The 26,210-nt window shown below is 54.5% G+C and overlaps 1 protein-coding gene across 1 annotated transcript in view; it reads left to right on the forward strand.

Moving 5' to 3' along the window:
* LOC140898859 (uncharacterized) overlaps positions 1-24,633 on the forward strand; it is a 65,487-nt gene extending 40,854 nt beyond the window's left edge. The window contains exons 16-27 of the mRNA XM_078848966.1: positions 1,347-1,409; positions 2,045-2,140; positions 8,453-8,554; positions 9,323-9,496; positions 12,555-12,686; positions 13,453-13,673; positions 15,767-15,905; positions 17,324-17,407; positions 18,205-18,407; positions 20,587-20,665; positions 21,804-22,019; positions 22,522-24,633. Of these exons, the coding sequence (XP_078705092.1) occupies positions 1,347-1,409; positions 2,045-2,140; positions 8,453-8,554; positions 9,323-9,496; positions 12,555-12,686; positions 13,453-13,673; positions 15,767-15,905; positions 17,324-17,407; positions 18,205-18,407; positions 20,587-20,665; positions 21,804-22,019; positions 22,522-22,572 (1,560 nt within the window). The 3' untranslated portion in view covers positions 22,573-24,633. The remainder of the gene's footprint in view (positions 1-1,346; positions 1,410-2,044; positions 2,141-8,452; positions 8,555-9,322; positions 9,497-12,554; positions 12,687-13,452; positions 13,674-15,766; positions 15,906-17,323; positions 17,408-18,204; positions 18,408-20,586; positions 20,666-21,803; positions 22,020-22,521) is intronic.
* The last annotated feature ends 1,577 nt before the right edge of the window (positions 24,634-26,210 follow it).

The following is a 26,210-nucleotide window of genomic DNA, read 5'->3' on the forward strand; positions in this document are numbered from 1 at the left end:
ATTAGGAAAAACTTTTTCACTAGCAGGGTGGTGAAGCACTGGAATGGGTTACCTAGGGAGGTGGTGGAATCTCCTTCCTTAGAGGTTTTTAAGGCCCAGCTTGACAAAGCCCTGGCTGGGATGATTTAGTTGGGGTTGGTCCTGCTTTGAGCAGGGGATTGGACTAGGTGACCTCCTGAGGTCTCTTCCAACCCTGATCTTCTATGATTTTATGACTTGTCTACACTGGAAAGCTAATTTGGAGTAATGGGGGGTGAATTAAAAGCGCTGTAGCTATTCTGGAATAACTCCATGTGTGCGTGAGCTATAAAAGGCCCAGAAAAACAACAGCCCCTATTGTTGACTTCTGATAAGTCACTTAGGAACAGTTTGGCATTTGCAGTCTGATTGGCTGCTGTACCAGGATAAAGTATTTGCATCTCTGGTCTGATTGGTCTAGTCAGCGTTCAATGTCTCCAAGAAACATCACCTGGCTGATGCATCACATGACACCTTTCAGTTACTCGTGGGTGAGAATTTTCTTCATGCTTGTAACAATAAGAATGAAGAAGAGGGTCTGGATGCATTGGGTACGTGCATCTGGGTACGTACACAAATTCAAGGAGGATGGGAAGTGAGATGAGACAGTAGTTTTATCGGACAGCTCTGAAAACGGCTATAAGAGGCATCATGAGATGTCCTTGTTTATTGTTTCAATAATTTCTATATCAAACATGCCCAGTTTACCAGTCAGATTATTTTTCTCACTGCCCAACCTGCAACATTAATTGGGGATCTGCAAATTGAGCTGGACTCTTTTCTTCTCACACATCATCGCCTGCACTACAGGTCACTGATGATGGGCCTGCAAAACACCTGTGTAGCCCCATAATCTTTCAGCTAGGCCCCTGCTGACACCTGGTCAGCCCCATTGCTTTCCGTGGGTTTACTCCAGGGTAGCCGACTGGAACTCAGTAGCAACTGTATTGATGGCACACAAGAAAGAACGGCACTCGCCAAGATCCCCTCTTTTCAGCCTTCACTGAAATGCAGCCACCTCTGCAATGGATGCAGCTGCTGTTTTCCAGGGCACAGCCATGCTGCATAGCAGTTTAAAGGCAGGAGGTGAAAGAGAGCCCTGGATCCAGTAAAGGGACAGGGCAGTAGCTTGGGTGGGAGGAATGTAATGACCTGAAGTGGAGTCTAGCCAGGACTCTGAGGCTAAGGAGTCCTGCCAGCAGTGCATACAACCCGGTGGACTCTGGCTGTGCAGTTATGGGGCTCTGTGCATCGGCAGGCGGGAACATGGGGGCTGGCTGGGTTGCGGGGTGTGCAGTGTGGCTAGCTGCTGTTTTCTGTGCCTGTAGGAGCTGGAGTGGGCCCAGCAGAGGGAGGAGCTGCAATGTCTGAAGCAGCAGGAGCTCCAGGAGGTTTGTATCAAGCAGTCCCATACTCGTGTCATGTTCCCTCCAGGTGTGTGTGCAGCTGACATGGTGACTGCTGTTGGCATGTCCTCCAGCAAGCTGGCTTGTGCCATGTGGAGTAGCTGCAAAGTGCTGGGAGGAACAGGTGGCTGCGTGGCCCTCCCCACGTGTCAGTGTCTCAGTGGTGTGAGTCGTGTGATGTGGCAGATGAGCTCATGTCACTGGAGTAGGGGGTGACATGTTGGACGTCGAATTGGCTGAATGGTCCCCTCTTTCTCTGACTTGTTCTCCTTTGGCCAGGAGCCTAGCTTCATTTGCAGTGGGGAGGCAGCAAGGCCCTAGACAGAGCACCTGTTTGTGACTATAGCCATGTCCCCTCACTTTTCTGTGCCTCAGTTTCCCCACCTGTACAGTGGGGCAGGTAACGCATTCTGAGCTGCATGCGTGAGGAAAGCTATTTAAGGGTGAAGCTGTGGTGTTGTCAGTACATTAAATGCATTGTAATGTCAAGGAAATCAGTCGTTCTCCATCAAGCACTGCCTGGGATCAAAGGATCTTCCAGGCAGAGAGGAAGAGCCCCAAGGGCTCCTTGTCTCGTGTCTAAAGGCAGAGGCTCCCCATTCTCATGCCTGTCTTCTCAGTTCGCAGAGAGTTTGGAGCAGGTGAAGGCCAGGGCCCTCCAGGATCAAGCCGCCTCCTTCCAGAAGGAAGTGGAGAATCTCACCAGGGTGCTCGAGGTAACTGCTCCCCAGGGGGCAGGGGGAGTGGGTGGGTCCTGGTTTGAGGGAGGGCGAAATCTGACACACCTGGTTGAGTGTAGTAGAGCCATGGATTCCAAGGCCAGAAGGAACCATTGTGATCATCTAGCCTGGGCTCCTGCAGAACCAAGACCCTTTAATTCTGGTAGTTACTGATTTTCTCCAAAGATTTCCCAGGTTTTGAGGAAGCCGCTATCTGGATTTTTATTGATCTCCCCACCCAATTTTGACTTTTTTAGGACCTGGGTATTTTTCTCAGGAGAAGCAGACAGGGCTACTCTGAAGCACCAAGTCAGGAGGGTGTTCCCCCCCCAAAACCAGACTCCAGACACCCCTACAATGGCTTGCCTATATTTGCAGCTTAATCCTCAATTTGTGTGGTTTTGGTGAAAGTGGGTGGCCCACCCTAGTGGATTTACCAGGGGGTTTCTCTCCAACTTTTGGAGGACTCCCCGGACTAGACTAGCTCTGTTGACCCTTGGAAGGACATGGATACAGCCTTCCACTCCAAGGATTCACACTCAGAAAGTCATTCTTTGAAAACAAAAATAACCTTTATTTAACACAACATACCCTAATACAGTAAATCTAAAACATATTTAGAGAAACAAAAACATAAATTCTTACAATTTAAGACACATATTACAAGATAATAAACTCTATTAGCACAGATACACATTGAAGTACCCAAACTTGCAATATTCTACAACTGGAAAATAGCTTTAAGTGGTTACATTCTGTATGCGATGGCCAGTCACGTATAGGATGCTGACAGCAAGTTCTTAAACATTAAAGACTATACATACTAAAACATACACACACAGCTATCCAGCTTTATTATCTCAAACACACTCCTTCAAACAGTCTCGTTATGCTTTAGGTGAGAGTCGTTGCGATTACTTCCCCGCAGTCCTCTTTCCCTCTGCTTTGTCTAGGTCCTTATGATCTGCCAGGACTGATGTTGTCACTGCTGCTGCTTCTGCCTTCATTCTTCAGTGATTTCAAATCTTATTTTTCAGCTTCTGATGCTCCTCATGTTCACTCCAGTGCCTTCCACTCCCACTCACTCAAGCCTGTCAGCTTTCTGCCTTGTAGATAGATTTTGGCCTGTTCTGCCTGGTTATTTTTTACAATCCCAAGCATTCCCACCCAGTGGCGTAGCTAGGAGTGGAAATTTGGGTGGGCCCCAACAGATCATGCTAGCTCAGCTTCTCCCCCGACGCCATGCCCTCTTCCTAGCCCTGGTACTCCCAGACACAGGGCTTCACCAGCCAAGCTGGGCACATCCATGGGGCAAGGACCCACCACCATGCTCTAGTGTGGGTAGCTGCTGGGGTAAAAGAGGTTCCCCCCTTTGGGCTGAAAATTCCCCACATTCCTTAGGGCAGAGGGGAGATAATATGCACTGATCCCGCCCCGCCCCCTTCAGTTGAGCAAAGTCCAAAGGCAAAGGCTTGCAGGGTACCCAGTCAGGGACACAGGTTTCCTGAGTCTCGCCATCTTGGGAAGAGAGAAAGTTTATCCAAAGCAGGAAGGAAAAACAGGGGTGAGGGGGCTGGATGGGGGAAGGCAGAGGCCAGGGGCTGGAGTTGGGGGAAGGGGCAGGACCCAGGGGGGCGTGCGACATGGGTGAGGCGGAAGAAATGAGGGACGTCACAGAGCCTGGAGCTGGAGGTGCAGGGATGGGGCTGGCTGGGGCACAGGAGGGATCGGGGGGCCCCTCCAGCCAGTCCTTACTGCTCAGCCGGCACCAGAAGACGAGGCTGCCTGGGGCACACAGGCTGTCCATGTGGCAAAGAGGGCCAGGGCTCAAGCTCTGCCCACTCCTCCTGACCCCGGCTTAGTATCCATCTGCCCGGCTGGCCACGCCTCCCTTTCCTGCCAGCGTTGCTATCCCCGTCTGTCCTGCACTGCGTGCAGCTGCCCTGGTCTCTGGTGCCCTGCCCTTGCCCAGCCCAGTCATGCACCTCGGCGCCCGGCCCGGCTCTGGCCCCAGCACCCCCCGCACCCAGACCTGCCCCCACGAGGCACAGCCCCTGCCTGGGATGACTCACCTTCTCCCAGCCTGTGGAGTCAGGGGGCCCCAGCCCTGCCCCTGCGCCGACCTGGGTTTCAGGTGCCCGAGTCATGCGCTGGGCCACTGCGGCAGCACGACACCCCTGTGGCCCACCCGTGGCTACACCCCTGTTCTCGCCAATCAGGTGTAAGCCCACGATCTGTCAATCAAAGCTAGACCTGATTGGAGACCTGCGCCTTAGACGCTGGACCTGATTGAGAACCAGTGTTATGCTTAACTGACCCCCCCACCCCCCCTTCAGGTTTTGGAGGTTCCTTTGTCTCACCTCAGTCTGCTGGCTTGGCCAAATCTCTCCCAGACCTCCATTTTGGATTTCTCTGGCTGCTTGTGATCGCCATCTTGTCATTGCTAGCCACCTAAAACCACCCTCGTTAATTATTAAGTCTCTGTTATTATAAACAGCTGTCCACGTGTCAGTGTATCCTGACGCTATGACTCACTGTCACCCCCCTATTTTTCTTGTTTTACACAAGTTTAATTCTGATCTCTCCCTGCTGTCGCTCGTGGTGGCAGCCCAGCGCTCTCAGTGCTGTAGGTCTTACACAGAACAGAGCAGCTGAAAAGTCTCCTGCATCAGAGGGGAGCAGGAGGCTGCATCCCATGCGTACTGGCACCCTGCCGGACAGAGCACCCTCGTGACCCTGCCCTTCCCTGCTGCCTGGTGTCGTGCTGCAGGGCCAGAGACAGCAGTGGGCTCTGTCCAGCGGGGGAAGTGGACTGGGTTCTGTGCAGGTGGTCTCAGCTGCCGGGGCCAGGCTCCCTGCCCGTCTTTCTCCCCCACTGCACAGCTGCAGCAGCCACCAGCTGATAGTTACCCTCCTCTGCGGGGGAGGCCAGCAGGAACTCGGCACTCAGGGAGTCAAGGCTGCACCCCATGAGGCCTGACGCCTGCCAGACAGACTCCTCCTGACCTGGGCCGTCAGCACAGCCCCATCTGCTTCCTCTGCACAGTGGGGAAGTGAGAGGGGCAGGGACCCGGATCTCAGCAGCCGAGGCCACCCGACTGCTGCATAGAATCATAGAATCATAGAATATCAGGGTTGGAAGGGACCCCTGAAGGTCATCTAGTCCAACCCCCTGCTCGAAGCAGGACCAATTCCCAGTTAAATCATCCCAGCCAGGGCTTTGTCAAGCCTGACCTTAAAAACCTCTAAGGAAGGAGATTCTACCACCTCCCTAGGTAACGCATTCCAGTGTTTCACCACCCTCTTAGTGAAAAAGTTTTTCCTAATATCCAATCTAAACCTCCCCCACTGCAACTTGAGACCATTACTCCTCGTTCTGTCATCTGCTACCATTGAGAACAGTCGAGCTCCGTCCTCTTTGGAACCCCCTTTCAGGTAGTTGAAAGCAGCTATCAAATCCCCCCTCATTCTTCTCTTCTGCAGGCTAAACAATCCCAGCTCCCTCAGCCTCTCCTCATAAGTCATGTGTTCTAGACCCCTAATCATTTTTGTTGCCCTTCGCTGGACTCTCTCCAATTTATCCACATCCTTCTTGAAGTGTGGGGCCCAAAACTGGACACAGTACTCCAGATGAGGCCTCACCAATGTTGAATAGAGGGGAACGATCACGTCCCTCGATCTGCTCGCTATGCCCCTACTTATACATCCCAAAATGCCATTGGCCTTCTTGGCAACAAGGGCACACTGCTGACTCATATCCAGCTTCTCATCCACTGTCACCCCTAGGTCCTTTTCCGCAGAACGGCTGCCTAGCCATTCGGTCCCTAGTCTGTAGCGGTCCCTAGTCTGTAGTCTGTAGCGGTGCATTGGATTCTTCCATCCTAAGTGCAGGACCCTGCACTTATCCTTATTGAACCTCATCAGATTTCTTTTGGCCCAATCCTCCAATTTGTCTAGGTCCTTCTGTATCCTATTCCTCCCCTCCAGCGTATCTACCACTCCTCCCAGTTTAGTATCATCCGCAAATTTGCTGAGAGTGCAATCCACACCATCCTCCAGATCATTTATGAAGATATTGAACAAAACCGGCCCCAGGACCGACCCTTGGGGCACTCCACTTGGTACCGGCTGCCAACTAGACATGGAGCCATTGATCACTACCCGTTGAGCCCGACAATCTAGCCAGCTTTCTACCCACCTTATAGTGCATTCATCCAGCCCATACTTCCTTAACTTGCTGACAAGAATACTGTGGGAGACCGTGTCAAAAGCTTTGCTAAAGTCAAGAAACAATACATCCACTGCTTTCCCTTCATCCACAGAACCAGTAATCTCATCATAAAAGGCAATTAGATTAGTCAGGCATGACCTTCCCTTGGTGAATCCATGCTGGCTGTTCCTGATCACTTTCCTCTCATGCAAGTGCTTCAGGATTGATTCTTTGAGGACCTGCTCCATGATTTTTCCAGGGACTGAGGTGAGGCTGACTGGCCTGTAGTTCCCTGGATCCTCCTTCTTCCCTTTTTTAAAGATTGGCACTATTGGCAAGATTGGCATCATGAGTACTCCCCTCCCTCTCCCTGCTTGGCCCCCGTGAATACCTAGCACGCCTCCCCACCCCAGCCCACTGCCCTTTGTTTTGAGTTTTTACCCATTTTCCTTTTACCATTTGTTAAATTTTGGACAAACACAGATAAATTCCGGGGAAATTTATATATAGACAAGCAGAAAACAAAGGGCCTTTGCATAACATAGGCCAGAGAGCATCCCCTGAATGAGCTGGGGGGGTCTCATTCCAGTCCATACTGTAAGACGAACCCGTGTCCCCATATCTGCTGGCCTTTGCTGGCAGGGAAGAGGCCTTTGCCCACGTGCCCCAGTTGTTCTAGATCCTGGACTTTGCTTCACTTGAGGCAGTCGTTTCTGTGGCAGCAGGCTGTGGTGAGCTCCCCAGAATAGCTGATAACGAAAGTGCTGCCCATCTCCAGTGTCCTCCACCCTGGTAACCTCAGTGCTCTGTAGAAACCTGAGCGAACGAAACCTCTAGTCCATGAGGTGGGTGAGTATTACTATCCCCATGCTACAGGTGGGGAAACTGAGGCAGGGAACGGGACAGAGATATGCCCGCAGGCACGCAACAAGTCCAAGACAGAGCTGGGACTAGAACTCACCATCCCCTGAGTCTCAGTCCCTTGTTCTAACTATCAGACAATGCTTCCTCCATGCTGAGGACCAGCAGCTGGCTGCCTGGGCAGAGGAACATGGAGATCCCTAATTCAAAGCCAGATGTTTGTTGTGATAAAAACTGAAGCACAGAAGGGCACTGGCCAGACCAGCTGTGTTTTCCACAAACAGTCCTTCCCTTTTCAGGTCCCCCACTCTGTCTGTATAATGGCAGGGTGCATGTGGCCGGACACAGTAGTGTCCACTGGGCTGAAGGCAGGGATGGAGACTAGTTACCAAGCTGAGTCAGGAGACGGGTACTGAGCTCAAGCCAGGCTGGGGTTGAAGGCAGGAGCAAGTTGGGATGAAAGGCAAGTCTGCAACAGGAGCAAGCCAGAGTCTTCACGTTGCTCTGCTCCCTGGGCCAGCTTCCTGGTTTAAATAGTTGGTGTGGACCAGTCAGGTGGCCACAGGGTTCCGTTGCTCTGGCCTCTTTGGGCGGACGTGCTGTGGTGTCTAACCCTCCAGTAATTGTTAGGTGCTGCTTCTCATGGCTCCCAGTGGCAGTGAGAAGGTGTCTGTCGCCCAAGACTCTGCAACCCTGGATTCCAGCCCCCCAACTCCATACAGTCCAGGTGGGGGCGCCCAGGGGCTGTGGGGACTGCTGCTCTGTTGTGGTGTTTTACAGGGCTGGGCAATGCTGCACCTGGACGTTGCCATGAAGGCCCCTGGACATGGCTGCAGCCAGGGCTTTCGAGAGTCAGGGGGTCTGTTTGAATCATTGAGGCACAGACCTGAGCAGTGAGGAGCTGCACTGACCCAGGGGAAGCTCCAGGGGGTGCTGTGACACAGCTCCTGTGGAGCACAGCCCTGGGAGAGCCTGCAATGCACTCTTCTCCCCCTGAAGCCACTGCTGAGCACCATGGCATGAGGTGGGACAATGGTCCTGTCTCCTCTGGACCCCTCCCTTTAGTACTGGCCCTGAGTACTAAACCCTGCAGGGGTGGCCAGAATCCCTGGGTGTAGGGGGCACAGGGGTAGAAGGTCGTAGCCCTCCCAGCGCTTCAGCCCGTGGAGAGCTGGACCTGGAGCAGAGGATCCAGTGGGCAGTGAATTCAGTGGGCTTCTCTTTACAATTCTACCGAGGCCCGAGATGAAGATATTCGGAGGCAGCGGGAGGCCATGCAGCGACAGAAGGAGTCTACAGAGCAGCTGGTCAGAGAGCTGAAGCAGGAAGCCAAGGAGACGGTACAGTCCATGCAAAGGCGACTGGCTCAGGGGGCTGGGGAGGCAGTGTGGAGCCTATTTCCTGTAGGGCTCTGACGTCAGTCCAGCCACTGGAAGTTGTTACCGTGCAGCTGTAGTTCGGGGACTGTCTGAAGTGAGCTGGGGAGGGGTGTCCATGCTTCAGAAATTGCCGTCATGCATAGGCAGCTGCTTAGAAACCTCTGCCTTACGGCTGGGGCTGGCTGGCATCTGGCTGGGAGTCTCACCGGGAAGGCTGTGGGTTGGCTAGGACACGCAAATGGCAGGAATCCCTTTCTCTGCCCTAGAGGCGGTCTCTCCAGATCAGGGTTGAGCCCCAGCCTCAGGGCTTGACTACATATGGAGTTAATCCAGAATAGCTCCCTGAATAGCCATGCGTGGATGCTCTTATTCCAGAATCAGAGTGCCTTGTTTCGGTTGAGTCTAATCCACTGGCATAAGAGCGTCCGCACATGGAGTTGTTCAGGCTTTAAATTCACACCCTACCTCAATCTGAATTAACTTTCCCCACCTAAGTGCTGTGGGGGGAAGCTTGCACTGCTGCCCAGGCTGTAGCTGCTCTGCAGCGAAACGGACCCCTTTGCTGTCCCTGCGCTGGTATTTCACGTGTCTCCCTGGCTCAGCGGTGTTTCCTTATGCCTCCTCCTGATGACAGTGCTGCTCAAACATGATGTGCGCCCCCATGAGCAGCTAGCTCTGTTCCGCTTCCTTGGGGGAGCTCACCGAGGTCCCTGCTGTGCGAGACCCTAGGTTCAGAGTGCTCTGCTTCAAGAGCAAAAGAAGTGGGAAGCTGAGAAGAGGGAAGCGCTCCAGGTGCAGCGTGGGACGCTGGAAGAGCAGAGCCAGAGCGCGCACGCTGAGGCCCTGGACAAAGAGAGGAGGACGGTGTCCGTTTTGCAGAATAAAACCCTGGAGTTCCAGAAGGTGGGTGTCTCTGTAAACCTTCATCCACGCAAAGACAGACTGGCTACAGAATTCAAGCCAGAGCTACCAGGTTCTCTTCCCACTCGAGCCAGTAACTTGCTGTGGAGCCTGGGGCACATCACTGCACCAGCCTTGCCTTCTGAGCTCTTTTGCATGTCTACATTCCCCAGTTCCACAGCATCTGAGCACCTCACTGTTTTTAGTGTAAACACCTCCACAGGGCAGGGCTATCTTCCCAGTTATATGGGGGGAAACTGTAGCACAGGGAGATGAAGTGACTTGCCTCGGACACACAGGAAGTCTATGGAAGAGCCAGGATTCAAACCCAGGTCTCACAGTTCCCAGGCTAGCGCCTGAGCCGCTGAGCCATCCTTTCTCTGTGCTTGGGTGCCAGCACAGGTTAATTGCTAACTAACTCAGCTGTAAAGGTTGCTCCAGGACACAGTTGTTTGATCCTGGTTGTGGTTCACTCTAGGGCTCAGCATTGTGTGAACCACCACCAGCACCAAACCTTCGTGAAGAGTCACTAGTTGCATTTAGGACAGGTTTCAGAGTAGCAGCCGTGTTAGTCTGTATTCGCAAAAAGAAAAGGAGGACTTGTGGCACCTTAGAGACTAACCAATTTATTTGAGCATAAGCTTTTCTGGATTTGTGCTGGAAATGGCCCAACTTGATTATCATACACATTGTAAGGAGAGTGATCACATTAGATAAGCTATTAGCAGCAGGAGAGTGGGGTGGGAGGAGGTATTTTTTCATACTTTGTGTGTATATAAAAAGATCTTCTACACTTTCCACAGTATGCATCCGATGAAGTGAGCTGTAGCTCATGAAAGCTTATGCTCAAATAAATTGGTTAGTCTCTAAGGTGCCACAAGTACTCCTTTTCTAGTTGCATTTACAGTCATGTGGGTTAATTCATGTTAATTTGAAATTAACGTTTTACAACACAACCAGAAACCCTGGTCTAGATAGGGCCTTTGCCTCAGTTTTCCCAGCTGTAAAATAGGGATAATAATACTTCACCCACCTCTCGGAAGTGCTTTGAGATCTTCTGCTGCACAGTGCTGTCAGTGCAAAGTGCTGTCATATGTTTACGTGGTGAGCCAATGGTCTGGCTTGCTTCTCGTCCCACAGTGTGCTGTGCTTTAGCAAACCTGTGCAAAGCCACATTGAAGGCAGAGGGGTCCGAACCACTCTTCCCATTTCTTTGCGGCAGAGGCTCTGACTTCTAAGACACTTCACAGAGCTAGGAAATGAAATGTTCCCCTGACCCTGCTGATCGGGCACAATCATCTTTCCCAGGGAGCTGCAAAGAGGTGCTATGTTTATGATTCTTTTTAAAAGAGCTTGTAGCATCAAAAAATGGCTGGAAAAATATTCTGCAATTTTCCAGTGGCTCCACTGGATGGGGAGGTGCTGGCAGAGTGATGGGGAGGTACTGACAGAGCTCATGGGTGCAGGATTACTACTGTTAATAATTTTGTGATGTATCCAGGGTACAATCCAGACTAATGAGACCTGCCCTCTAACCTGGGGTGCCCTTTGCACTGCTTTGCTGCTGTAGCCTCCAGTCTGGCCTGCCCACAAATAGCCTCCAGCATGCAAGTCACTCCCAGCTACACCTTGGCTCTCACCGGCCTTGGTTATACTGCAGGGTGACCTCAACACCCCCCCATCCTAGATTTCCCCCCAGAAATGTAGGTCCTGTACTGCCTAGTCCTCTCCTGGACAATACAAATTCATAAAGTCCATATTTCTTTAATAGGAATAATATGCACACTTCGTTGCCACAAATGGAGTTTCCCTGACATTTCAATTTAAACACACTGGTTTAGATAAAACAATAAAACAAGTTTATTAACTACAAAGAGAGAGATTTTAAGTGAGTACATGTCATGAGGCATAAAAGTCAGAAATAATTACCAGAAAAATAAAGATAAAATGCAACTGGTGCCTAATTTATCTATGTTAAATTCAAAGCAAAGTTTTCTCACCACATGCTCTCAAGAGTCTTACTGACCAAACTTCTTAGGCCAGGAGCCCTTGTTCTGTTTAATGGCTGCTTCCTTTGTCCCTTCTCATGCAGCGAATCAGTGGACAGAGAGAGACGGTGAAGGAGGGGTGCCTGGGAGTATCTGCCCCTTCTTTTTATAGTCCTGTTCCCCCTTTGAGAAGCATTTCCAGCTGGAACATGGCAATAGGCAGCCTGTGTGGACGGGAACTCCATCCTGTTTCTTTGCTAAGATGTAGATTTTTTTCCCCCTGCCCCCTTTACTGCCAAAGAATGGCAACTTAGCAGCCTTGTTTACATCTGGCTGAGGCAGCAGCTTGGGCTTTGTCTCTGAGGAACTGGTTTGGACACTCCCCAATCTTCTCTGGAAAACATACTTTTAGTCATGATATCAAATTACGTTTATAACTTCACAGATAACACGGCTTCGTGCATTTTGCCATGACCTTACTGATCAGCAAATTATGAGTTTTCAGATGGTACCTCACAAGGTATATTTTGTACAAAACTGTGTAGGGTGTGGACATGAGGACATATTCTGTCACAATGCAGGATTACTACTGCTACTAATTAGGGTTTATATTTGTAAATCAGTTTATAAACATAAAGGAACCCGCTTGCTCAGACCCTGCTGTGGAGATCAGTAGGGAAGTATTATCATCCCCATTTTACAGATGAGAAACTGAGGCCCGAGCAGGGAAGTTGTTTGCCCAGCACCAGACATTGGTCAGGAGCAGAGTGGGGCCCAGAACCCATCTTACCAGACCGTACACCTCAGGAATCTGCACTGAGCAAGGGCCAGTAGCTGATTCTTTGATGTCACTTTATCTCCCATGTACTGTGCTGTGTTTCAGGCTAAGCTGGCCTCCCTGTGCTGTACGTGGAGTAGGCCATGAGTGGCAATCAGCTTGTGGCAAAGCCAGTGTGTCGTGATGTGGTTTCCCGCAGGACAGAGTGCGTGCCAGCCTGAAGAGGGCTCACTGGGGAAAGGCAGGGGATGGGATGGCTGGAGTTACAGCAGGTTGCTCCCATCTTGTGTTGCAGAGAATTCAGGAGCTGGAAGTCCACAGCCGCTCACTCCAGCGGGAGAAGCAGGAGGCCCTGGAAGAGCAGTGGACGTTGCTGCAGGAGGAGAAGACGGAGGCACTAAGGAGACTGAGCGAGAAGCTGGAGCAGGTGGGGATGGCTGCCAGGCCAGCCCACAATCACAGGGAGTGTGACAGAGAGTGGGGGGATGAGGATTTTAGGGGCTCCTGGACATGGAGGAGGATTAGACCTGACTCCCCTGCAGGAGGGAAGCCACTGGCCCAAAGCTCATCCCTCCCCACCACCAATTGACCCAGCCTGCTTGAACATGGATCGTTCTGTCCTATCCCAGTGTGTCTGTGTCTTGACTGTTGTGAATGGGACTTCATCCCCTACTGAGCAATTGGCTGTAATGGGCCCTCCCAGCAGGTAGGAACAAACCCACATTACCTGCACTGCAGGAAAGGGAAGCTGCATCTACATGTGCCACATAGCTGAGAGCCTTGGGGCTGTAGCAGTCCAGATGTGCTGCAGTGCTCGGAGCTGGGAGTCCTGCAGTCACAGCAATCCCGATGTTCTGCTGTGATCGGAGCCAGGAGTCCTGCGGTCGCAGCAATCCAGATGTGCTGCTGTGATTGGAGCCGGGAGTCCTGCGATTGCAGCAATCCAGATGTGCTGCAGTGCTCGAAGTCGGGAGTCCTGCAGTCACAGCAATCCAGATGTGCTGCAGTGCTCGGAGCCGGGAGTCCTGCGGTGGCAGCAATCCAGATGTGTTGCAGTGCTCGAAGTCGGGAGTCCTGCAGTCACAGCAATCCAGATGTGCTGCAGTGCTCGGAGCCGGGAGTCCTGGAAGAACAGAAATTTCCTTCCCAGTGCATTGTTGCTAACTCCTCTGTTTTTGTGTCCCTCACCCTAGGAGAGGGCTCATGAGAGCAACCGGCTGCGAGCAAGGCTGCAGCAGCTGGAGGAGGAGCAGAGCCACTTGCGGGCTGAGCAGAATGAAATGTCCTTCTGGGAGTGGGAGGCACAGTCCCAAGCCGAGCAGGCCGAGCGCTCCCGGGCCAGGGAGATTGGCTTGGCATGCCAACGCCTCCAGGACCTGCTTCCTGAGAGAGCCAGGGGGCAGATGGCACATGGGTGAGACCCTTTAACCTCTTGAATGCAGCATGGTTTGTAATGTCTTTGGAGGCCAAAACCCTGCCATCTTGCCCAGCGCTGACCAATGGCAATCAGGCTCAGCTGCATTTGTTCTGCTCCTCCTGGGAAATTCACGTTTGGGCAGAAGGCCAGCCTAGGCTTCCGTGGTGCCCAGGCCTTATGCTGGCCCTCTGCCCAGGGGGGAATTTCACTCACTGTGTCCTGAAGGTCATTGTCTTAGGGCTGGATCCACACCCTCTGCTGAGAACAGCCGGTGTGTCCACTGCCCCCCCTCCTCCCATGGAAGCTTTCATTGCCACCAGGACTTCTGTAGGAGCATCCCCACCTGAAGCTGCAGTGGAGAGCATGCCCTGAACCAATGCTCACCCCACCCACTGGCTGCCCCTTTCCCTGCCGGAGTCAGCTGTCTATGGGCCCCCAGCTCGCCCCACAGCGGGATCACCACCATCACACTATAACCTCATGGTTTCCTGGGGCTCCCCACCTGTCTGTCTTATACTTAGGTGGTCCCCCCCCAAAGAGCTTGCAGTCAGTTTGAGCTGGGTTTGTACGGGGCTTAGCACAGCGAGGTGGGTTCCTGGGTGTGGCTGAAGTACAGATGATAACAGTCACCAGGGAGACAAGGAGGGGGAGATAGGGTCCTTTCCTGGATCAACTTCTCTTGGTGTGGGAGACACGTTCATTGCCTTTTGCTGGAGCATCAGGAAGTTGGTCCAGTGAAAGATCTCACCTCCCCTACCTTGTGTCTAATATCCTGGGACTGACACGGCTACAACTACCTGCAGGGGGGGCTGCGTAAGGCCCCAGAATAGCTAGGGACAGCCCTGCCTGAGGCCTTCTGATGCGTGAGCCTCTGCGGGGGTTCCCCAGGGCGGTAGGGCCACAAATTCCAGGGCTGGTGCCCACATCTTCCAATGGGGCTTCCACGTACAAGCCGCTGTGCCAGGAGCAGGGCCGGTGCAACTAGGGGAACTAGGCGGTCGCCAAGGGCGCCAAGTGGTTGGGGGCGGCCAAAAGCGCGCTCCGGGGAGGCGGTGGAGCGGAGGAGAGCTGGGGCAGGGGGGTGCGGGGAGGGCTGCCTGCAGCAAGTAACAGGGGCGGGGACGGGACGCACAGGAGAACTGCTCCCCGCCCCAGCTCACCTCTGCTCCGCCTCCTCCCCTGAGCCCCGCCCCGCTCTGCTTCTCTCCCTCCCAGGCTTGCCGCCAAACAGCTGATTGGCGCCGCAAGCCTGGGAGGCGGGAGATGTGGCGGCGGCGGCGTGCTCGGGGAGGAGGCGGAGCAGAGGTGAGCTGGGGCGGGGAGCTGCCGCACGCGGCTCCCCGGGCCGAGGGGAGGGAGGGAGAGACGGGGCGGCGGGGAGCTGCCGCAGGGGAGGTGCCTCAGGGCGGGGTGGGGGGGATGGGGAGCTGCCGCAGGGGGGGCGCCTCAGGGCGAGGGGGGGCGGGGAGCTGCCGCAGGGCTGGGGCGGGGCGGGCGCAAGGTGGAAGTTTGGCCTAGGGCACGAAACATCCTTGCACCGGCCCTGGCCAGGAGTAGATGCTAGACAGCTACGTCTAGCCTGAGAGCTGGGAGGAGAACCTTGTTTGAATCTGTCTGTCTAGGGTGTCCATCCCCATGGTATCTGGGTGCCTCACCATCTTTAGTGTATTTGTCCTCACAGCCTTCCTGTGTACTAAGGCAGGCTTGCTCTCATTGCACAGAGGGAACTGAGCCGGAAGACGCTGGCCAAGGTCACTCAGGGGGTCTGTGGCAGCACAGGGATGTCAATCCGGGTCTCCCCTAGGGAAGCGAATCTGACAGCACCATTCCCAAGCGGGCTCTGCCAGCGGGAGCTCAGCTGGGAGTGCCGTCGGCGTAGCCCCTCCTGGCACAGTGCTGGGCTCTGCTCCCCTCTAGTATCTCGTAGTTCGTGGCTAGAGATTTACGAGGCTGCAGCAGACTCTGAGTCCTTTAGCTTAGGTAGGAGAAGCGCATGCCGTGAGATCCTGAGATGCCAGGGTCAGTCCCACACAGCTGATCCGTGGCGGCCCAGACGGGTTACGTCCCAAACCACTGCTTGTTTCCTCCAGGAGCCCATCTGCCCTGTCGACCAGCCACGCACTCCAGCTCCTGCAGGGAGTGAGCGAGGAGACCCAGCGCTACCTTGGAGCCTTGCAGCAGGAGCTGGAAGCTCAGAAACGCACCATGCTTCACTTCCAGGAGGAGAAGGTGATTCGAGAGAACTGTGGGGGGAGAGATTGTTTCATTTCCCACAGAGCCAAATGCCATGGTGGGGCTTTCAAAGGGGCTGGGTGGTTTGCTGACGTTGGTGGTTATGCTGGCCAGGACAAGTGGCCTCATGCTTCAGGGCAGAAGCTGCTAGCCACAGAGGCAGGAGCAGTGTTCCCCTCTATGGGCAGTACATTTGGCCAGATGCATTGTGGGCTTTTCCTTTTTCTTTTGCTGATGCATCAGGAAGTGGCCACTGCCTGAGGCAGGATGTGGTTCTAGATGGCGCCCTGGCCTGACTCAAGGCTGATAGACCCTGTGTCTCTCTTGTCTATTTAGTATGTAAGCTCCTCAGGGCAGGGCTTGTCTTACCCTATCTATCAGCGCCCAGCACAACAGGACAGTGATTTCAGCTGGAGAGGGTGCTGCTGGGCTAATAGAAAGTCAGCAATGCCCCTGGGGTTACTGGCCTCATGCCCTGAGCCCTGCCTCTCTGGCAACCTGTAACTAGATTCTGAGGAGGGCCAGCTCCTTGGCACAGTGCTATGGTGGGAGCAGCAGCGTCCCTGAAATCCAGACATGGAGGGCTCCATGGAGTTGAATATACCATGTGCTTGGCACAGATCCCTTTGCCATATGAATTGCAACAGTCCATTTGTCCCCTCTCTAAATGCTCAATATAAAACATAGAATCATAGAATATCAGGGTTGGAAGGGACCCCAGAAGGTCATCTAGTCCAACCCCCTGCTCAAAGCAGGACCAATTCCCAGTTAAATCATCCCAGCCAGGGCTTTGTCAAGCCTGACCTTAAAAACCTCTAAGGAAGGAGATTCTACCACCTCCCTAGGTAACGCATTCCAGTGTTTCACCACCCTCTTAGTGAAAAAGATTTTCCTAATATCCAATCTAAACCTCCCCCACTGCAACTTGAGACCATTACTCCTCGTTCTGTCATCTGCTACCATTGAGAACAGTCTAGAGCCATCCTCTTTGGAACCCCCTTTCAGGTAGTTGAAAGCAGCTATCAAATCCCCCCTCATTCTTCTCTTCTGCAGGCTAAACAATCCCAGCTCCCTCAGCCTCTCCTCATAACTCATGTGTTCCAGTCCCCTAATCATTTTTGTTGCCCTTCGCTGGACTCTCTCCAATTTATCCACAAGATCTAGGGTCTGGTGTCACCGCAGGGACCAGCTCTTGAGCTGAATGGCCCCCCCAGTGCTTCTAGTGCTGAGCAGACAGCTGCCTGCAGGAAAGGGAGAGGAGGGTGGAAACAACCTGGCAGAGGAGAGAAGCCATTAAAGGTGCCTTTGTGGCCAACCATAGCACCACCCCTAAGCTACATCAGTGTATGGGCAGCGGGTGGCCATCAAGGTTGTGTGACTTCACCCTGACAGCAGCGAGTCCCTTCTACCTGCAGGAGTGGGAGCTGAGGCAGCAGCGAGAGCAGCTTCACTTGGAGAGCAAGGAAGCCCTGGAGGCCCTGAAGGAGCGACTGATCCAAGTACGTCCCTCTGGGAGCCTGGCACGGAGCTGCCCTGGGGGGCACTCCTCCCACTCCCCCGTCCCGTGAGGCTGAGCTGCACCCAGCACTCTTCAGCCTGGCCTCCCTGTAGAGCTCAGCAGGGATTGTGCTTGATGCTTCACACCACCAAAAGAGATGCTGAGACTGGGCCGGGTAGCACAGCAGGCCATAGCCCAGCCTTTCGCTGCTGGACACCTGGGGCTGGATTCCCAGATTCTGCTGCTTCCAGAGGGGGAGGAAGGGTGTGGACCCTAAGTGGTCTCCCCTGCAGACTCTCACTTCTGCCCCCAGGCAACCACCTTCATCTCCCCACCCCACCCCCAGGATCTCTGCTGCAGCCCTCTGGGTTGCCTCTCCCACCCATAAGGACATTCCTTCTGGTGGCTCTGTGTGGCTGAGAAGGGAAAGGCTGGAGTACAGGGGCAGGCCATTCAGGTTCCTCACTGTTGGGTCAGTGGAGGGGAGGTCTCTAGCACCTTCCCTATTCATGGGCTGCCAGGATCCCAGCTTCCAGCCCGTGCCCCATCCTCCAGGCCATGCCTCCCCCGGGGTGGAAGGCTTCTCCGATAAAACCGAGATGAGCCTGGATCTGAACTGCCCTCCCCAAACCTTCAGATCTGGGTCCAAGCACTGCAGCAGCCTGTGTCTAGCTTCTTTCACGAGTGAGAGACATGATGAGGCCCCCACCCGTCGGTTCCTCTGGCCAAGGGTGGGTGGGGAGGACAATGGGCATGTGAGGCCTGGGACCAGCTGTGTTGACTGGCCTCATCCTGCAGGAGCACCTCCAGGAGGTTGCCAGCCTGCGGCGCAGCCAGCTGAAGGAGGCTGGGGGCGGGGAGCAGCAGACGCTGTGCCAGCAGCTGCGGGAGAAGGACAACGAGCTGCGGGCCATCCAGAGGAGCATGGCCCACTGGAAAGACCAGACCACCTGCAAGCTGGCCCGCAAGTTTGAGGAGGAGCTGAATGCGGAGCTGGAGACGTAAGTGAATAGCTGGGGAGGGCGGGAAGAGAGATTCCACAGATAGTGTGAGGGGCCCTACCACCGCCAGCAGCCAGACCTCTGCTCCTCGTTGGGGCTTTGAAGTGCAGGGCTCTAGCCCATGTCTCTAGCTTCCGCGAGCAAGCCCAGAAATGGAGGGTGGCAGCGTGTCCCCAGTGGCCAGTGCTCTGGGCTAAAGGGGCAGGAGATGTGAGAGCTGCTCCCAGCTCTGCTCCTGAGCTGCTGTGGACCCTCGGGTGAATCCCTGATGTCCCTTCCACACCCAGAGTGACGCACTGCACAAAAAGTGCCATTTCTGTGAGGGTGCTGGCGGGTGGCACCCACGTTTGTGCTGGGCCCAGCTCCCCTGTAAAGTGGGGAGAGTAAACTCGCCTCCTCGGCATAGTGCTCTGGAGCTGGGCTGAGTGTTCACAAATCAATAAGGGATGCAAGAGGGCATCAAACTAGTCCCCCCTCTGTCCGGCAGGGCAATGACTGGAGGCCGGCACCAGACTGCGGAGGGCTCTGGGGGCTCACACTGTGGGTCCAGGACCCCTTAGGAGGGGTGAGGGGTTGGCCTGCCTGCCCCTGCTGGAACCAGTGGACGGTTTAACCGTTGACGTCAGCAGGAGCTGAGTTAGGCCAATGCTGAGCACTTCTGAAAATCCCTCGGTGGAGTAAGTCAGGGAGGAGACAGGTGGGGGGCTGGGGCTTGCTTCCGGTGTCAGCTAGAGAGAGAGAGCAGCCCAGTGCCCGGACTGGAGACTGAGTGAGGCCCTTGCTCGCTGGGCACCGCTGGGTGTCAGGGAAATCCAGTGACTATCCTGCTCCGGACAGCCTGGGATGCTGCACTGGAGCTGGCTGCTGGGGGTGGCTGAGGCAGCGCAAGGCACTCGGGGAGGTATTTCATTCTCCGGTGCCCATTCAGGCCTACACTGCTGACGTGCTGACAGTCCAGTGTGGGGGACGCCTGCTCACTGGGACCGGGGCTGAGACCCCTCAAACTCGCTTCACCCCAGCCTCTGAACAGCCCCCTGGTGGTAACAGTTTTTGGCCACTACCATCCTGGCCCAGGTTGACAGCAGTGAGCACAAGGTCACCCAAGCCAGCTAGCCTCCCTCATTGCCATGTGGTCCTTGGATCACACCCCTTCCCTGGAGCCAGTCTGTTCAGCGAAACGGCTGCTTCTTTCCCTGCAGCCGCAGTATGGCGTTTGTAAGGGAAAGGTGACCGCTGGCATCGGCATGTGCCGAGCACCCCATGAGGGCCCGTTGTCGGCAGTTCCCGTAGAACGGACTCATAACAAAGCTACTAGACCATACACTAGCCTGTCTGGCAAAATGGGATCCTGCTGCTATTGGCTCTGTGGGGTGGATCTCTGTGTTTCACGGGGGATGAGCTGGGAGGCATCAAAGACAATGGAAGGTTTGTCTCATATTGGGGCACTCAGCAATGCAATCCCAGGGTTAACCCTTTGAGCCCTGGCAGATTTCTGGGGGATGGTACCTGGAAGCTGACGGGGCCTACTGTCCTCTGCTCCAGGGCAGCTTTATGCCGCTGTCACCTGGTGGAACCCAGCGGGGATCAGGCCCTGCGTACTTAGCACAGGGAAGTGGCTGGGGAGGGTGTGTCGCAGCTGGGAGTTGAGGTGAGAGGGTGAGATTCCCGCCTCCCATTCTCCATGCTGTCCCAAGTCCTCCCGGAGCCCTACGTGACCCCGCCCCAGTCCCATTGTCCGCTGAGAGCCAGCACCCAGGAGCTGGAACTGGAGTTTGCAGCCTTAGCTTTTTGTCCACTGACACTTGTCTTTACTCTTAAACTGGTGGCTGTTTGCCCCTCGGAGGGTGGCTGTTACTCCGGGGAATAGCGTAGGAATGTTTGGGATGGAGAAGGGTCTGTCTGGGCCAGTGGGGGGTTTGCCATGCAGAGGGATCTGGCCCTTGCTCCCATTCTCAGCTCGAATGTATCCGGAGAGAGCCTACACAGATCTCCGCTGCACTTCTCGAGTCCCAGCAGCATATTGCCCTCCGGTCACCATTCCGGTCAGCCATATGGCAGCTCCCCACCTGGACCCTCCTGTGGAGGGGGGGAGGTTAACTCACTCTGGCCAAGGAGCGACTAGGCTGCCTTGCCTTCTCGTGCCATCTGCCCATGAGGGAATGTGATCTTCCCCCCACAGGTGCTTCTCCTGGGACAGGCCCAGGGGCCTTCGCAGGAGTGTGGAGAGACTGGACGCAGAAATCGGGCGGCTTTCCACGGTAAAGGAGAAACACTCACCTCTGGCTAAAGGGAGGACAGTGAAAGGGCCCCGGCTGGTTCAGGGACCTTCTCTGCTTGGATCAGTCTCACTGGGAGGGCACAGGGCAGCTCTTCCTCGGCTTGCCAGGCATCGGAAGCTCCCAGCCAGGTTCTGGGCTGAGATGAGTCTGTGGAGCAGGGGATTGTAAAGGGCAAGGCAGCCTCTTAGGGAGAGACAAGGGAGATAATAGTCCAGGAGGCTAGAATCCAGCCCTGTGTGCAGAGTAGTGTCAGTGAGTAGCTGATGGGTGCTACAAGCTGCAGGGCTATTCCAGTGGCCCTAATATCTCCCAGGCACCTTACGTGTCCTGCAGCCATGTCCTCCAATGCTGTGCCCTGGGGAACTCACGGGCCAAGCAGAGGCAGCCAGGGCTGGCACTTGGACAGGGGGGTGGTGCTTCAGGAAGCTGCACTCCTCCTTCGGAGGCAGCTCTAACCCAATCCCAGCTGCAGGGAGCAAGGGCAGGAGGCCTGTGCGGCCGGTGGCGCTGTCTCTCACATGAACTGACCCCTTATGCTCCTTAGTGTATATGAGTCCTGAGCCCCAGTGTCCTGGCCCTATCCAAGCTCAGGTAATTCCATCCTGCCCTCCCCCCCCCCCGGCCCCGTGCCCCCTGCACTCTCAGTTGGATGCATTCTGCTTCATCTCTTGGTAGTGTGGCCGTGTGCTGCTAAACCGGTGCCCCGTTCCACCCCAGAGATGGCTGCATTTCAGGGTTCCCAAACCTCTCCTGCCTTGGGAGAGTGTTATGGTGCTTAACTAATTAGGGCTTGTCAGACCCTACTATGCCGCGACCCTGCACTAACAGCATGCAGCCCTGGTATTGTGTGTCCCACCCGGATGTCTCTCAGCACATTGGGGAAACTGAGGCTCGCTGCGCTGACATATCTGTGGTCACCCAACAAGCCTGTGGCAGTCAGGAACAGAACCCAGATCTCCTGGCCTACTTCCAGGCTCTGGCCCCCTGACTGTGCACCTCACCAGTGGCCAGGAGGGAGCAGCCCTGGTGTCTCCGGTGTGCTGGGCCCACATGCCTCCAGCTGGCCTCAGTGTGTTTTGACCCCCGGCTAAAGCTTTCTCCTTTCTCTTGCCCACAGGACCGGCACGAGCACACCCATCTCTGCCCGACCACCTCCTCCTCCCTGTGCACCGCCCCCCAACTTGGGGGGCGCAGCTTTGTGTCCTCGAAGATCCTGCGCCAACTGCAGGGCCGCGTGAGGGAGCTGCGAGCGGAGAACGCCCTCTACTGCAGGGGCAGCCTGGATGATCTTGCTGCCCTGCGGGCAGAGCCAGGCCAGACGGGCAGAGAAAAGGTAATGAGGCCAGCGCACTCACCTCAGCCTGGCCTGAGGGCCGAGCCACGAGCTGCAGGCCGTGACTGCCCGGTTCGGCTACCCAGCCGCCTACTGCATGGCAAGGCTCGCTGCAGCCATGACCTACCAGTGCTGGGTTCAGCGGCCCAGTCCTCGAAGGTATTGGGTTGTCTAACGCCCATTGAAAGCCATTTAGGTCCCTAAATACCTCGGAGGACCTGGGCTGAGTGTCTCTAAGCTCCCCTTCCTTCCCTGTCACTGTGGCTTTCTCAAACCCTCCCCCCTGCCCCGTGTCCTCGTCTCCACCCTCTTCCTGATTGTCTCCCACACTCCCAACCAAATCGCTTTCCTTCTTCCCCTTCCCTTCGGCAGTTATCTATTGGGCTCCATCTGCCATGGGCTGGGAGACCTTCTCACCCAGCTGTGTCAAGCTGCATGGGCGGGAAGGAGCTAAACCACAGGGAGCCCAGCTTGTGCGATTTTTCTCTTCTCCCTGCTTCAGAGGCGCCTGACACCAGCTCTCGTTCCCACCGGTCCCTGGGGCGAGCTATAGGAAGTAGCGCGAGTGCTGCTGGGGAACATGAAGCTGAGCAGGTGGAAGAGTCATCTTCTGTGGGCAGACCGTGGCGGTGCAGGACGGGCTATGGCAGGGGTGGAGTCGCTCCAGACGTCGAGGGTGTCCAGTGGCGCGCTCGCTGCTCCCGGGAGTCAGGAAAGAAGCCCATCACATGAGCTTGAGAAGAACCCAGGAGGTTCTCCGCTGTCACAAACCCTTGGCTGCTCTTCATGCTCCTGGGCTGTTTCCTGCTTGGTGAAGCCAAGGCCCTTGTTCCCTTCCGAGCAGACCCATTCCAGTCCATGGCTGAAGACGGGAGTGATCGGTTCAGAGAGGGGATCTAGGGCAGTACCGGAGCCATGCAGTGACTGTTCAGTGCTGGGGCCAGTCCAAAGAGCAAGTCCAGGCAAACACTGGAGCCCAAGTGGAAGAGTCTCCGCTGAGGCATCAAGGGGTTGGTGCTGCGGGTGCTGTGAGAGAAGGGGCGGAGAGGGTCTCATAGCCCCGGGGGTGCGGTGTGGAGTGATGTCTTTTCTGCTAGCAGTGGGAAGGTGGAGGAATGGGTGAGTGTGGGTGGCTCTGGCAGCTACAGGGCAAAGAGTTCCTGGTGTTGTGGCCGCTGGTATTCGTACGTGTCTGAAGGATGCCTTGGCATCCTTTAAACCCTATCCTAGCTCCTGTTCCAAGCAGGAGGTACTTTATGCTAAGCTCTTTGGGGCAGGGACTGTGCCTTCCTCCGTGTTTGCACAATGCAAGTGCTACCAGCATATGAATAATGGTGTTAACTCAGCAATCTGTGGGAAATTACCAAAACGATGATAATCCCTAGGTTGTCAATAGCACTTTTCAGCGGCAGATCTCAAAGCTCTTTAAAAAAGAGGTCAGCTTCGTTAGCCTCATTTTACAGATGGGGAAACAGAGGTATGGAAAGGTGCAGTGACCTGCCCAAGGTCACCCAGCAGGCCCATAGCAGAGCCAGGAATAGAACCCAGGTCCCCTGAGGGGGTCAGATATTCCAGAAGTACATGCATGCCCCTCCCAAGAGCAAGCCGAGCGGTCTGGGTACAGCGCTGGCTGGTTGGGCCGCAGCGTCTGAAGATGGCTCAGGATTCTGCATCTTGTTTTCACTGCTGGTTGCTAGCTGTCTGGGTCCCCGCCTCGCCTCCAAGTAGCCTCAGAGCCGTCTTTGCAACACCTCCTTGCAGCGCTTTGCCAGTTTTCAAAATGCAGCTGGGGGCAGTGTGTGTAAAAGTAGCCTAGATGTCAGGTATGAGGCCTGCAGCAGAGCCAGTCTCTGGGCAGCCTGATGAGTGCAGCTGGCGTACAGCAGGCTGCCGGACTGGCTGTATCCCGATTGGTGGGCAGAGGCTCAAAGCATTTGCCCATGGCTGTGATAGCTCCTGTTCCCGCTTGTTTCTAATCCTACTTGTGCCTTGCCTCAGTCCAGGTAATCCAGCTCTGACCCGGGCTCTGATTCTTGGCTACTGAATTGTTCCACCCACTAGGCATGACTGCCCATCTCCGGGGCTCTGAGACTGGGCAGAGGGTGAGTTCCCGGGGGGTCAGCACTGAGAAATGGGCCAGATAAGCTCGCCCCGCTGCAGCTGCCTTTGTAGATGTGCTGCTACCATCTAGCTTCAGTCCCTACACCAGCATCTTGTGTTTAAATGCCGATGGGGATGCTAGAGTGGCTGTTGATCAGGTTTTTGCCTCAGAGCTTCAATCTTTAAAAAGCCCAGTGTGTTAGTGTGAAAGGTGAGGCTTTGGCCTCCTCAGGGGGCCCACGGGATTTGTGGCTTTGGAGCATCTTGAAGACTAGCAGGCAGAGCACTCCCTACGCCTTGCAAGCCACGGTTAACCCACTAGTCCCAGCCCTGCTATTTTGTGACATTAATGTACCGTACCAGCACAATCAAGACATCTGTACCTCTTATTACATGCAGGGTGTTCCACTTTCTGTCCATGCCCATGGAACAGTATATTGCAACCATGGCTGTCGATACTCTGTATATGTTTGTATATAAACACACTACGGTATGCTGGGGGCTCCTGGTTTTATATGTGGGGGGGAGAGGGGTTTTGGGGGGAGTGGGGTGGTAATTTTGTAGGGATATGTTTTAAGAAACGCTTGTCAAGCAGGCCCCTCAGGGCAGTGTTTGAAGCCAGCATAAAACTGCAGCAGCAGTATGAGTGTGGGGGAAAGAAAACATAAAACAAGAGGACCCACAAATACTAAAGCTGTGTGACACCTTTGGCCCGAATAAATCTTTTATCCCCCACAAAATGGCTCCCAGTTGCATCAGTTTCTATTCACCTGTAATAACATGCACAGTTCTGCAGGAGGCAAATTGAACCCATCAGTGTCAGACTGTAGGAGCTGACCAGGGAGACTTGTTCCAAACTAACCCGCTTGCAATAGCATCACCATCATTTAAACTCTGCCAGTGGCAGAGAGACCCTACCAAAGGGGCCATAGGAGTGGAGCAGAGTGGTTTTCCATGATGCTAAGAGCTCAGGACTAGATCCACAAAGGGGACTTAGGCATGCCGGAGATCCTCAGCCCCCCTGCTCAGCTTCTACCTAAGCCTGTAGTTGGCAAGTGTCCCCAGGCGCCTCTGTGTCTAGTGGTGCATGTGCCCAGAGCCGCCCATGGTCTGACACCGTTGAGCCCCGATGTGGAGCTAGTCCTCAGCACCCAACATGCACCTGCTGTGCAGAGCAACGCTGGGCTTAGTCACTGGAGAAGGGTGTGGGGTCAGGAGAAAAGGGTGTGCATGGGTCTGCGGTAGGTGACAGAGCAAGAGGCTGTGGTGACTGTAGAGGGGTCAACATAGTACATTGGTCATAGTCAGGATCTGAACTGGCCAGCTTTGTCCCATAGCTGGTACTGTGCCCTAAGAACGGCAATGGCTGTTTCCCCCTGCATGGTCTGGCATAGTTGCCTGTAATCTGGGGATGTGCTCAAAGCACCTTGCTCTTCTGTGCTGGTAGGGAAGGAACCTGCCCATTCCATGCTGATAAACAACAGAGCGAGCACATTGCATTTTATGCTTTAATAAACAGCATTATAACAAAACAACCATCACACTTACATGCAAGGGGGCTGGATACAAGTGAGAGGAAAGGATTATAAATACATTTCAGTTGCTATTTCCACTCTCTATATACTAAAGCTGTGAGACCCACATCTATAAAGTTGTGTTTGAAATGGGAATGACTCTCCCTGCAAAACAAGTTCACAACCCCTGCAGTCCTGCCACCAAACTAAGCGCTCATCAACACAAGTAAGGTGCAGTGAAGCTTAACTTAAGACCTGCTGTATGCACAGTGAGAAAAGGAGGACTTGTAGCACCTTAGAGACTAACCAATTTATTTGAGCATAAGCTCTCGTGAGCTACAGCTCACTTCATCACAAAAGCTTATGCTCAAATAAATTGGTTAGTCTCTGAGGTGCCACAAGTCCTCCTTTTCTTTTTGCAGATACAGACTAACACGGCTGCTACTCTGAAACCTATCTGTAGGTGCAGTGTTTGTACGGCTGTAACTATGCCAGGTGGGGAGAGGGAGGTGATTTCTTACCAATCTAGTTCTACAGTAGAACACCTAGTGTGGAGCGTTATACTGTATAAAGTGCC

Source organism: Lepidochelys kempii, chromosome 15 (assembly GCF_965140285.1).
Source record: "Lepidochelys kempii isolate rLepKem1 chromosome 15, rLepKem1.hap1, whole genome shotgun sequence".
NCBI classification, from domain to species: domain Eukaryota; kingdom Metazoa; phylum Chordata; order Testudines; family Cheloniidae; genus Lepidochelys; species Lepidochelys kempii.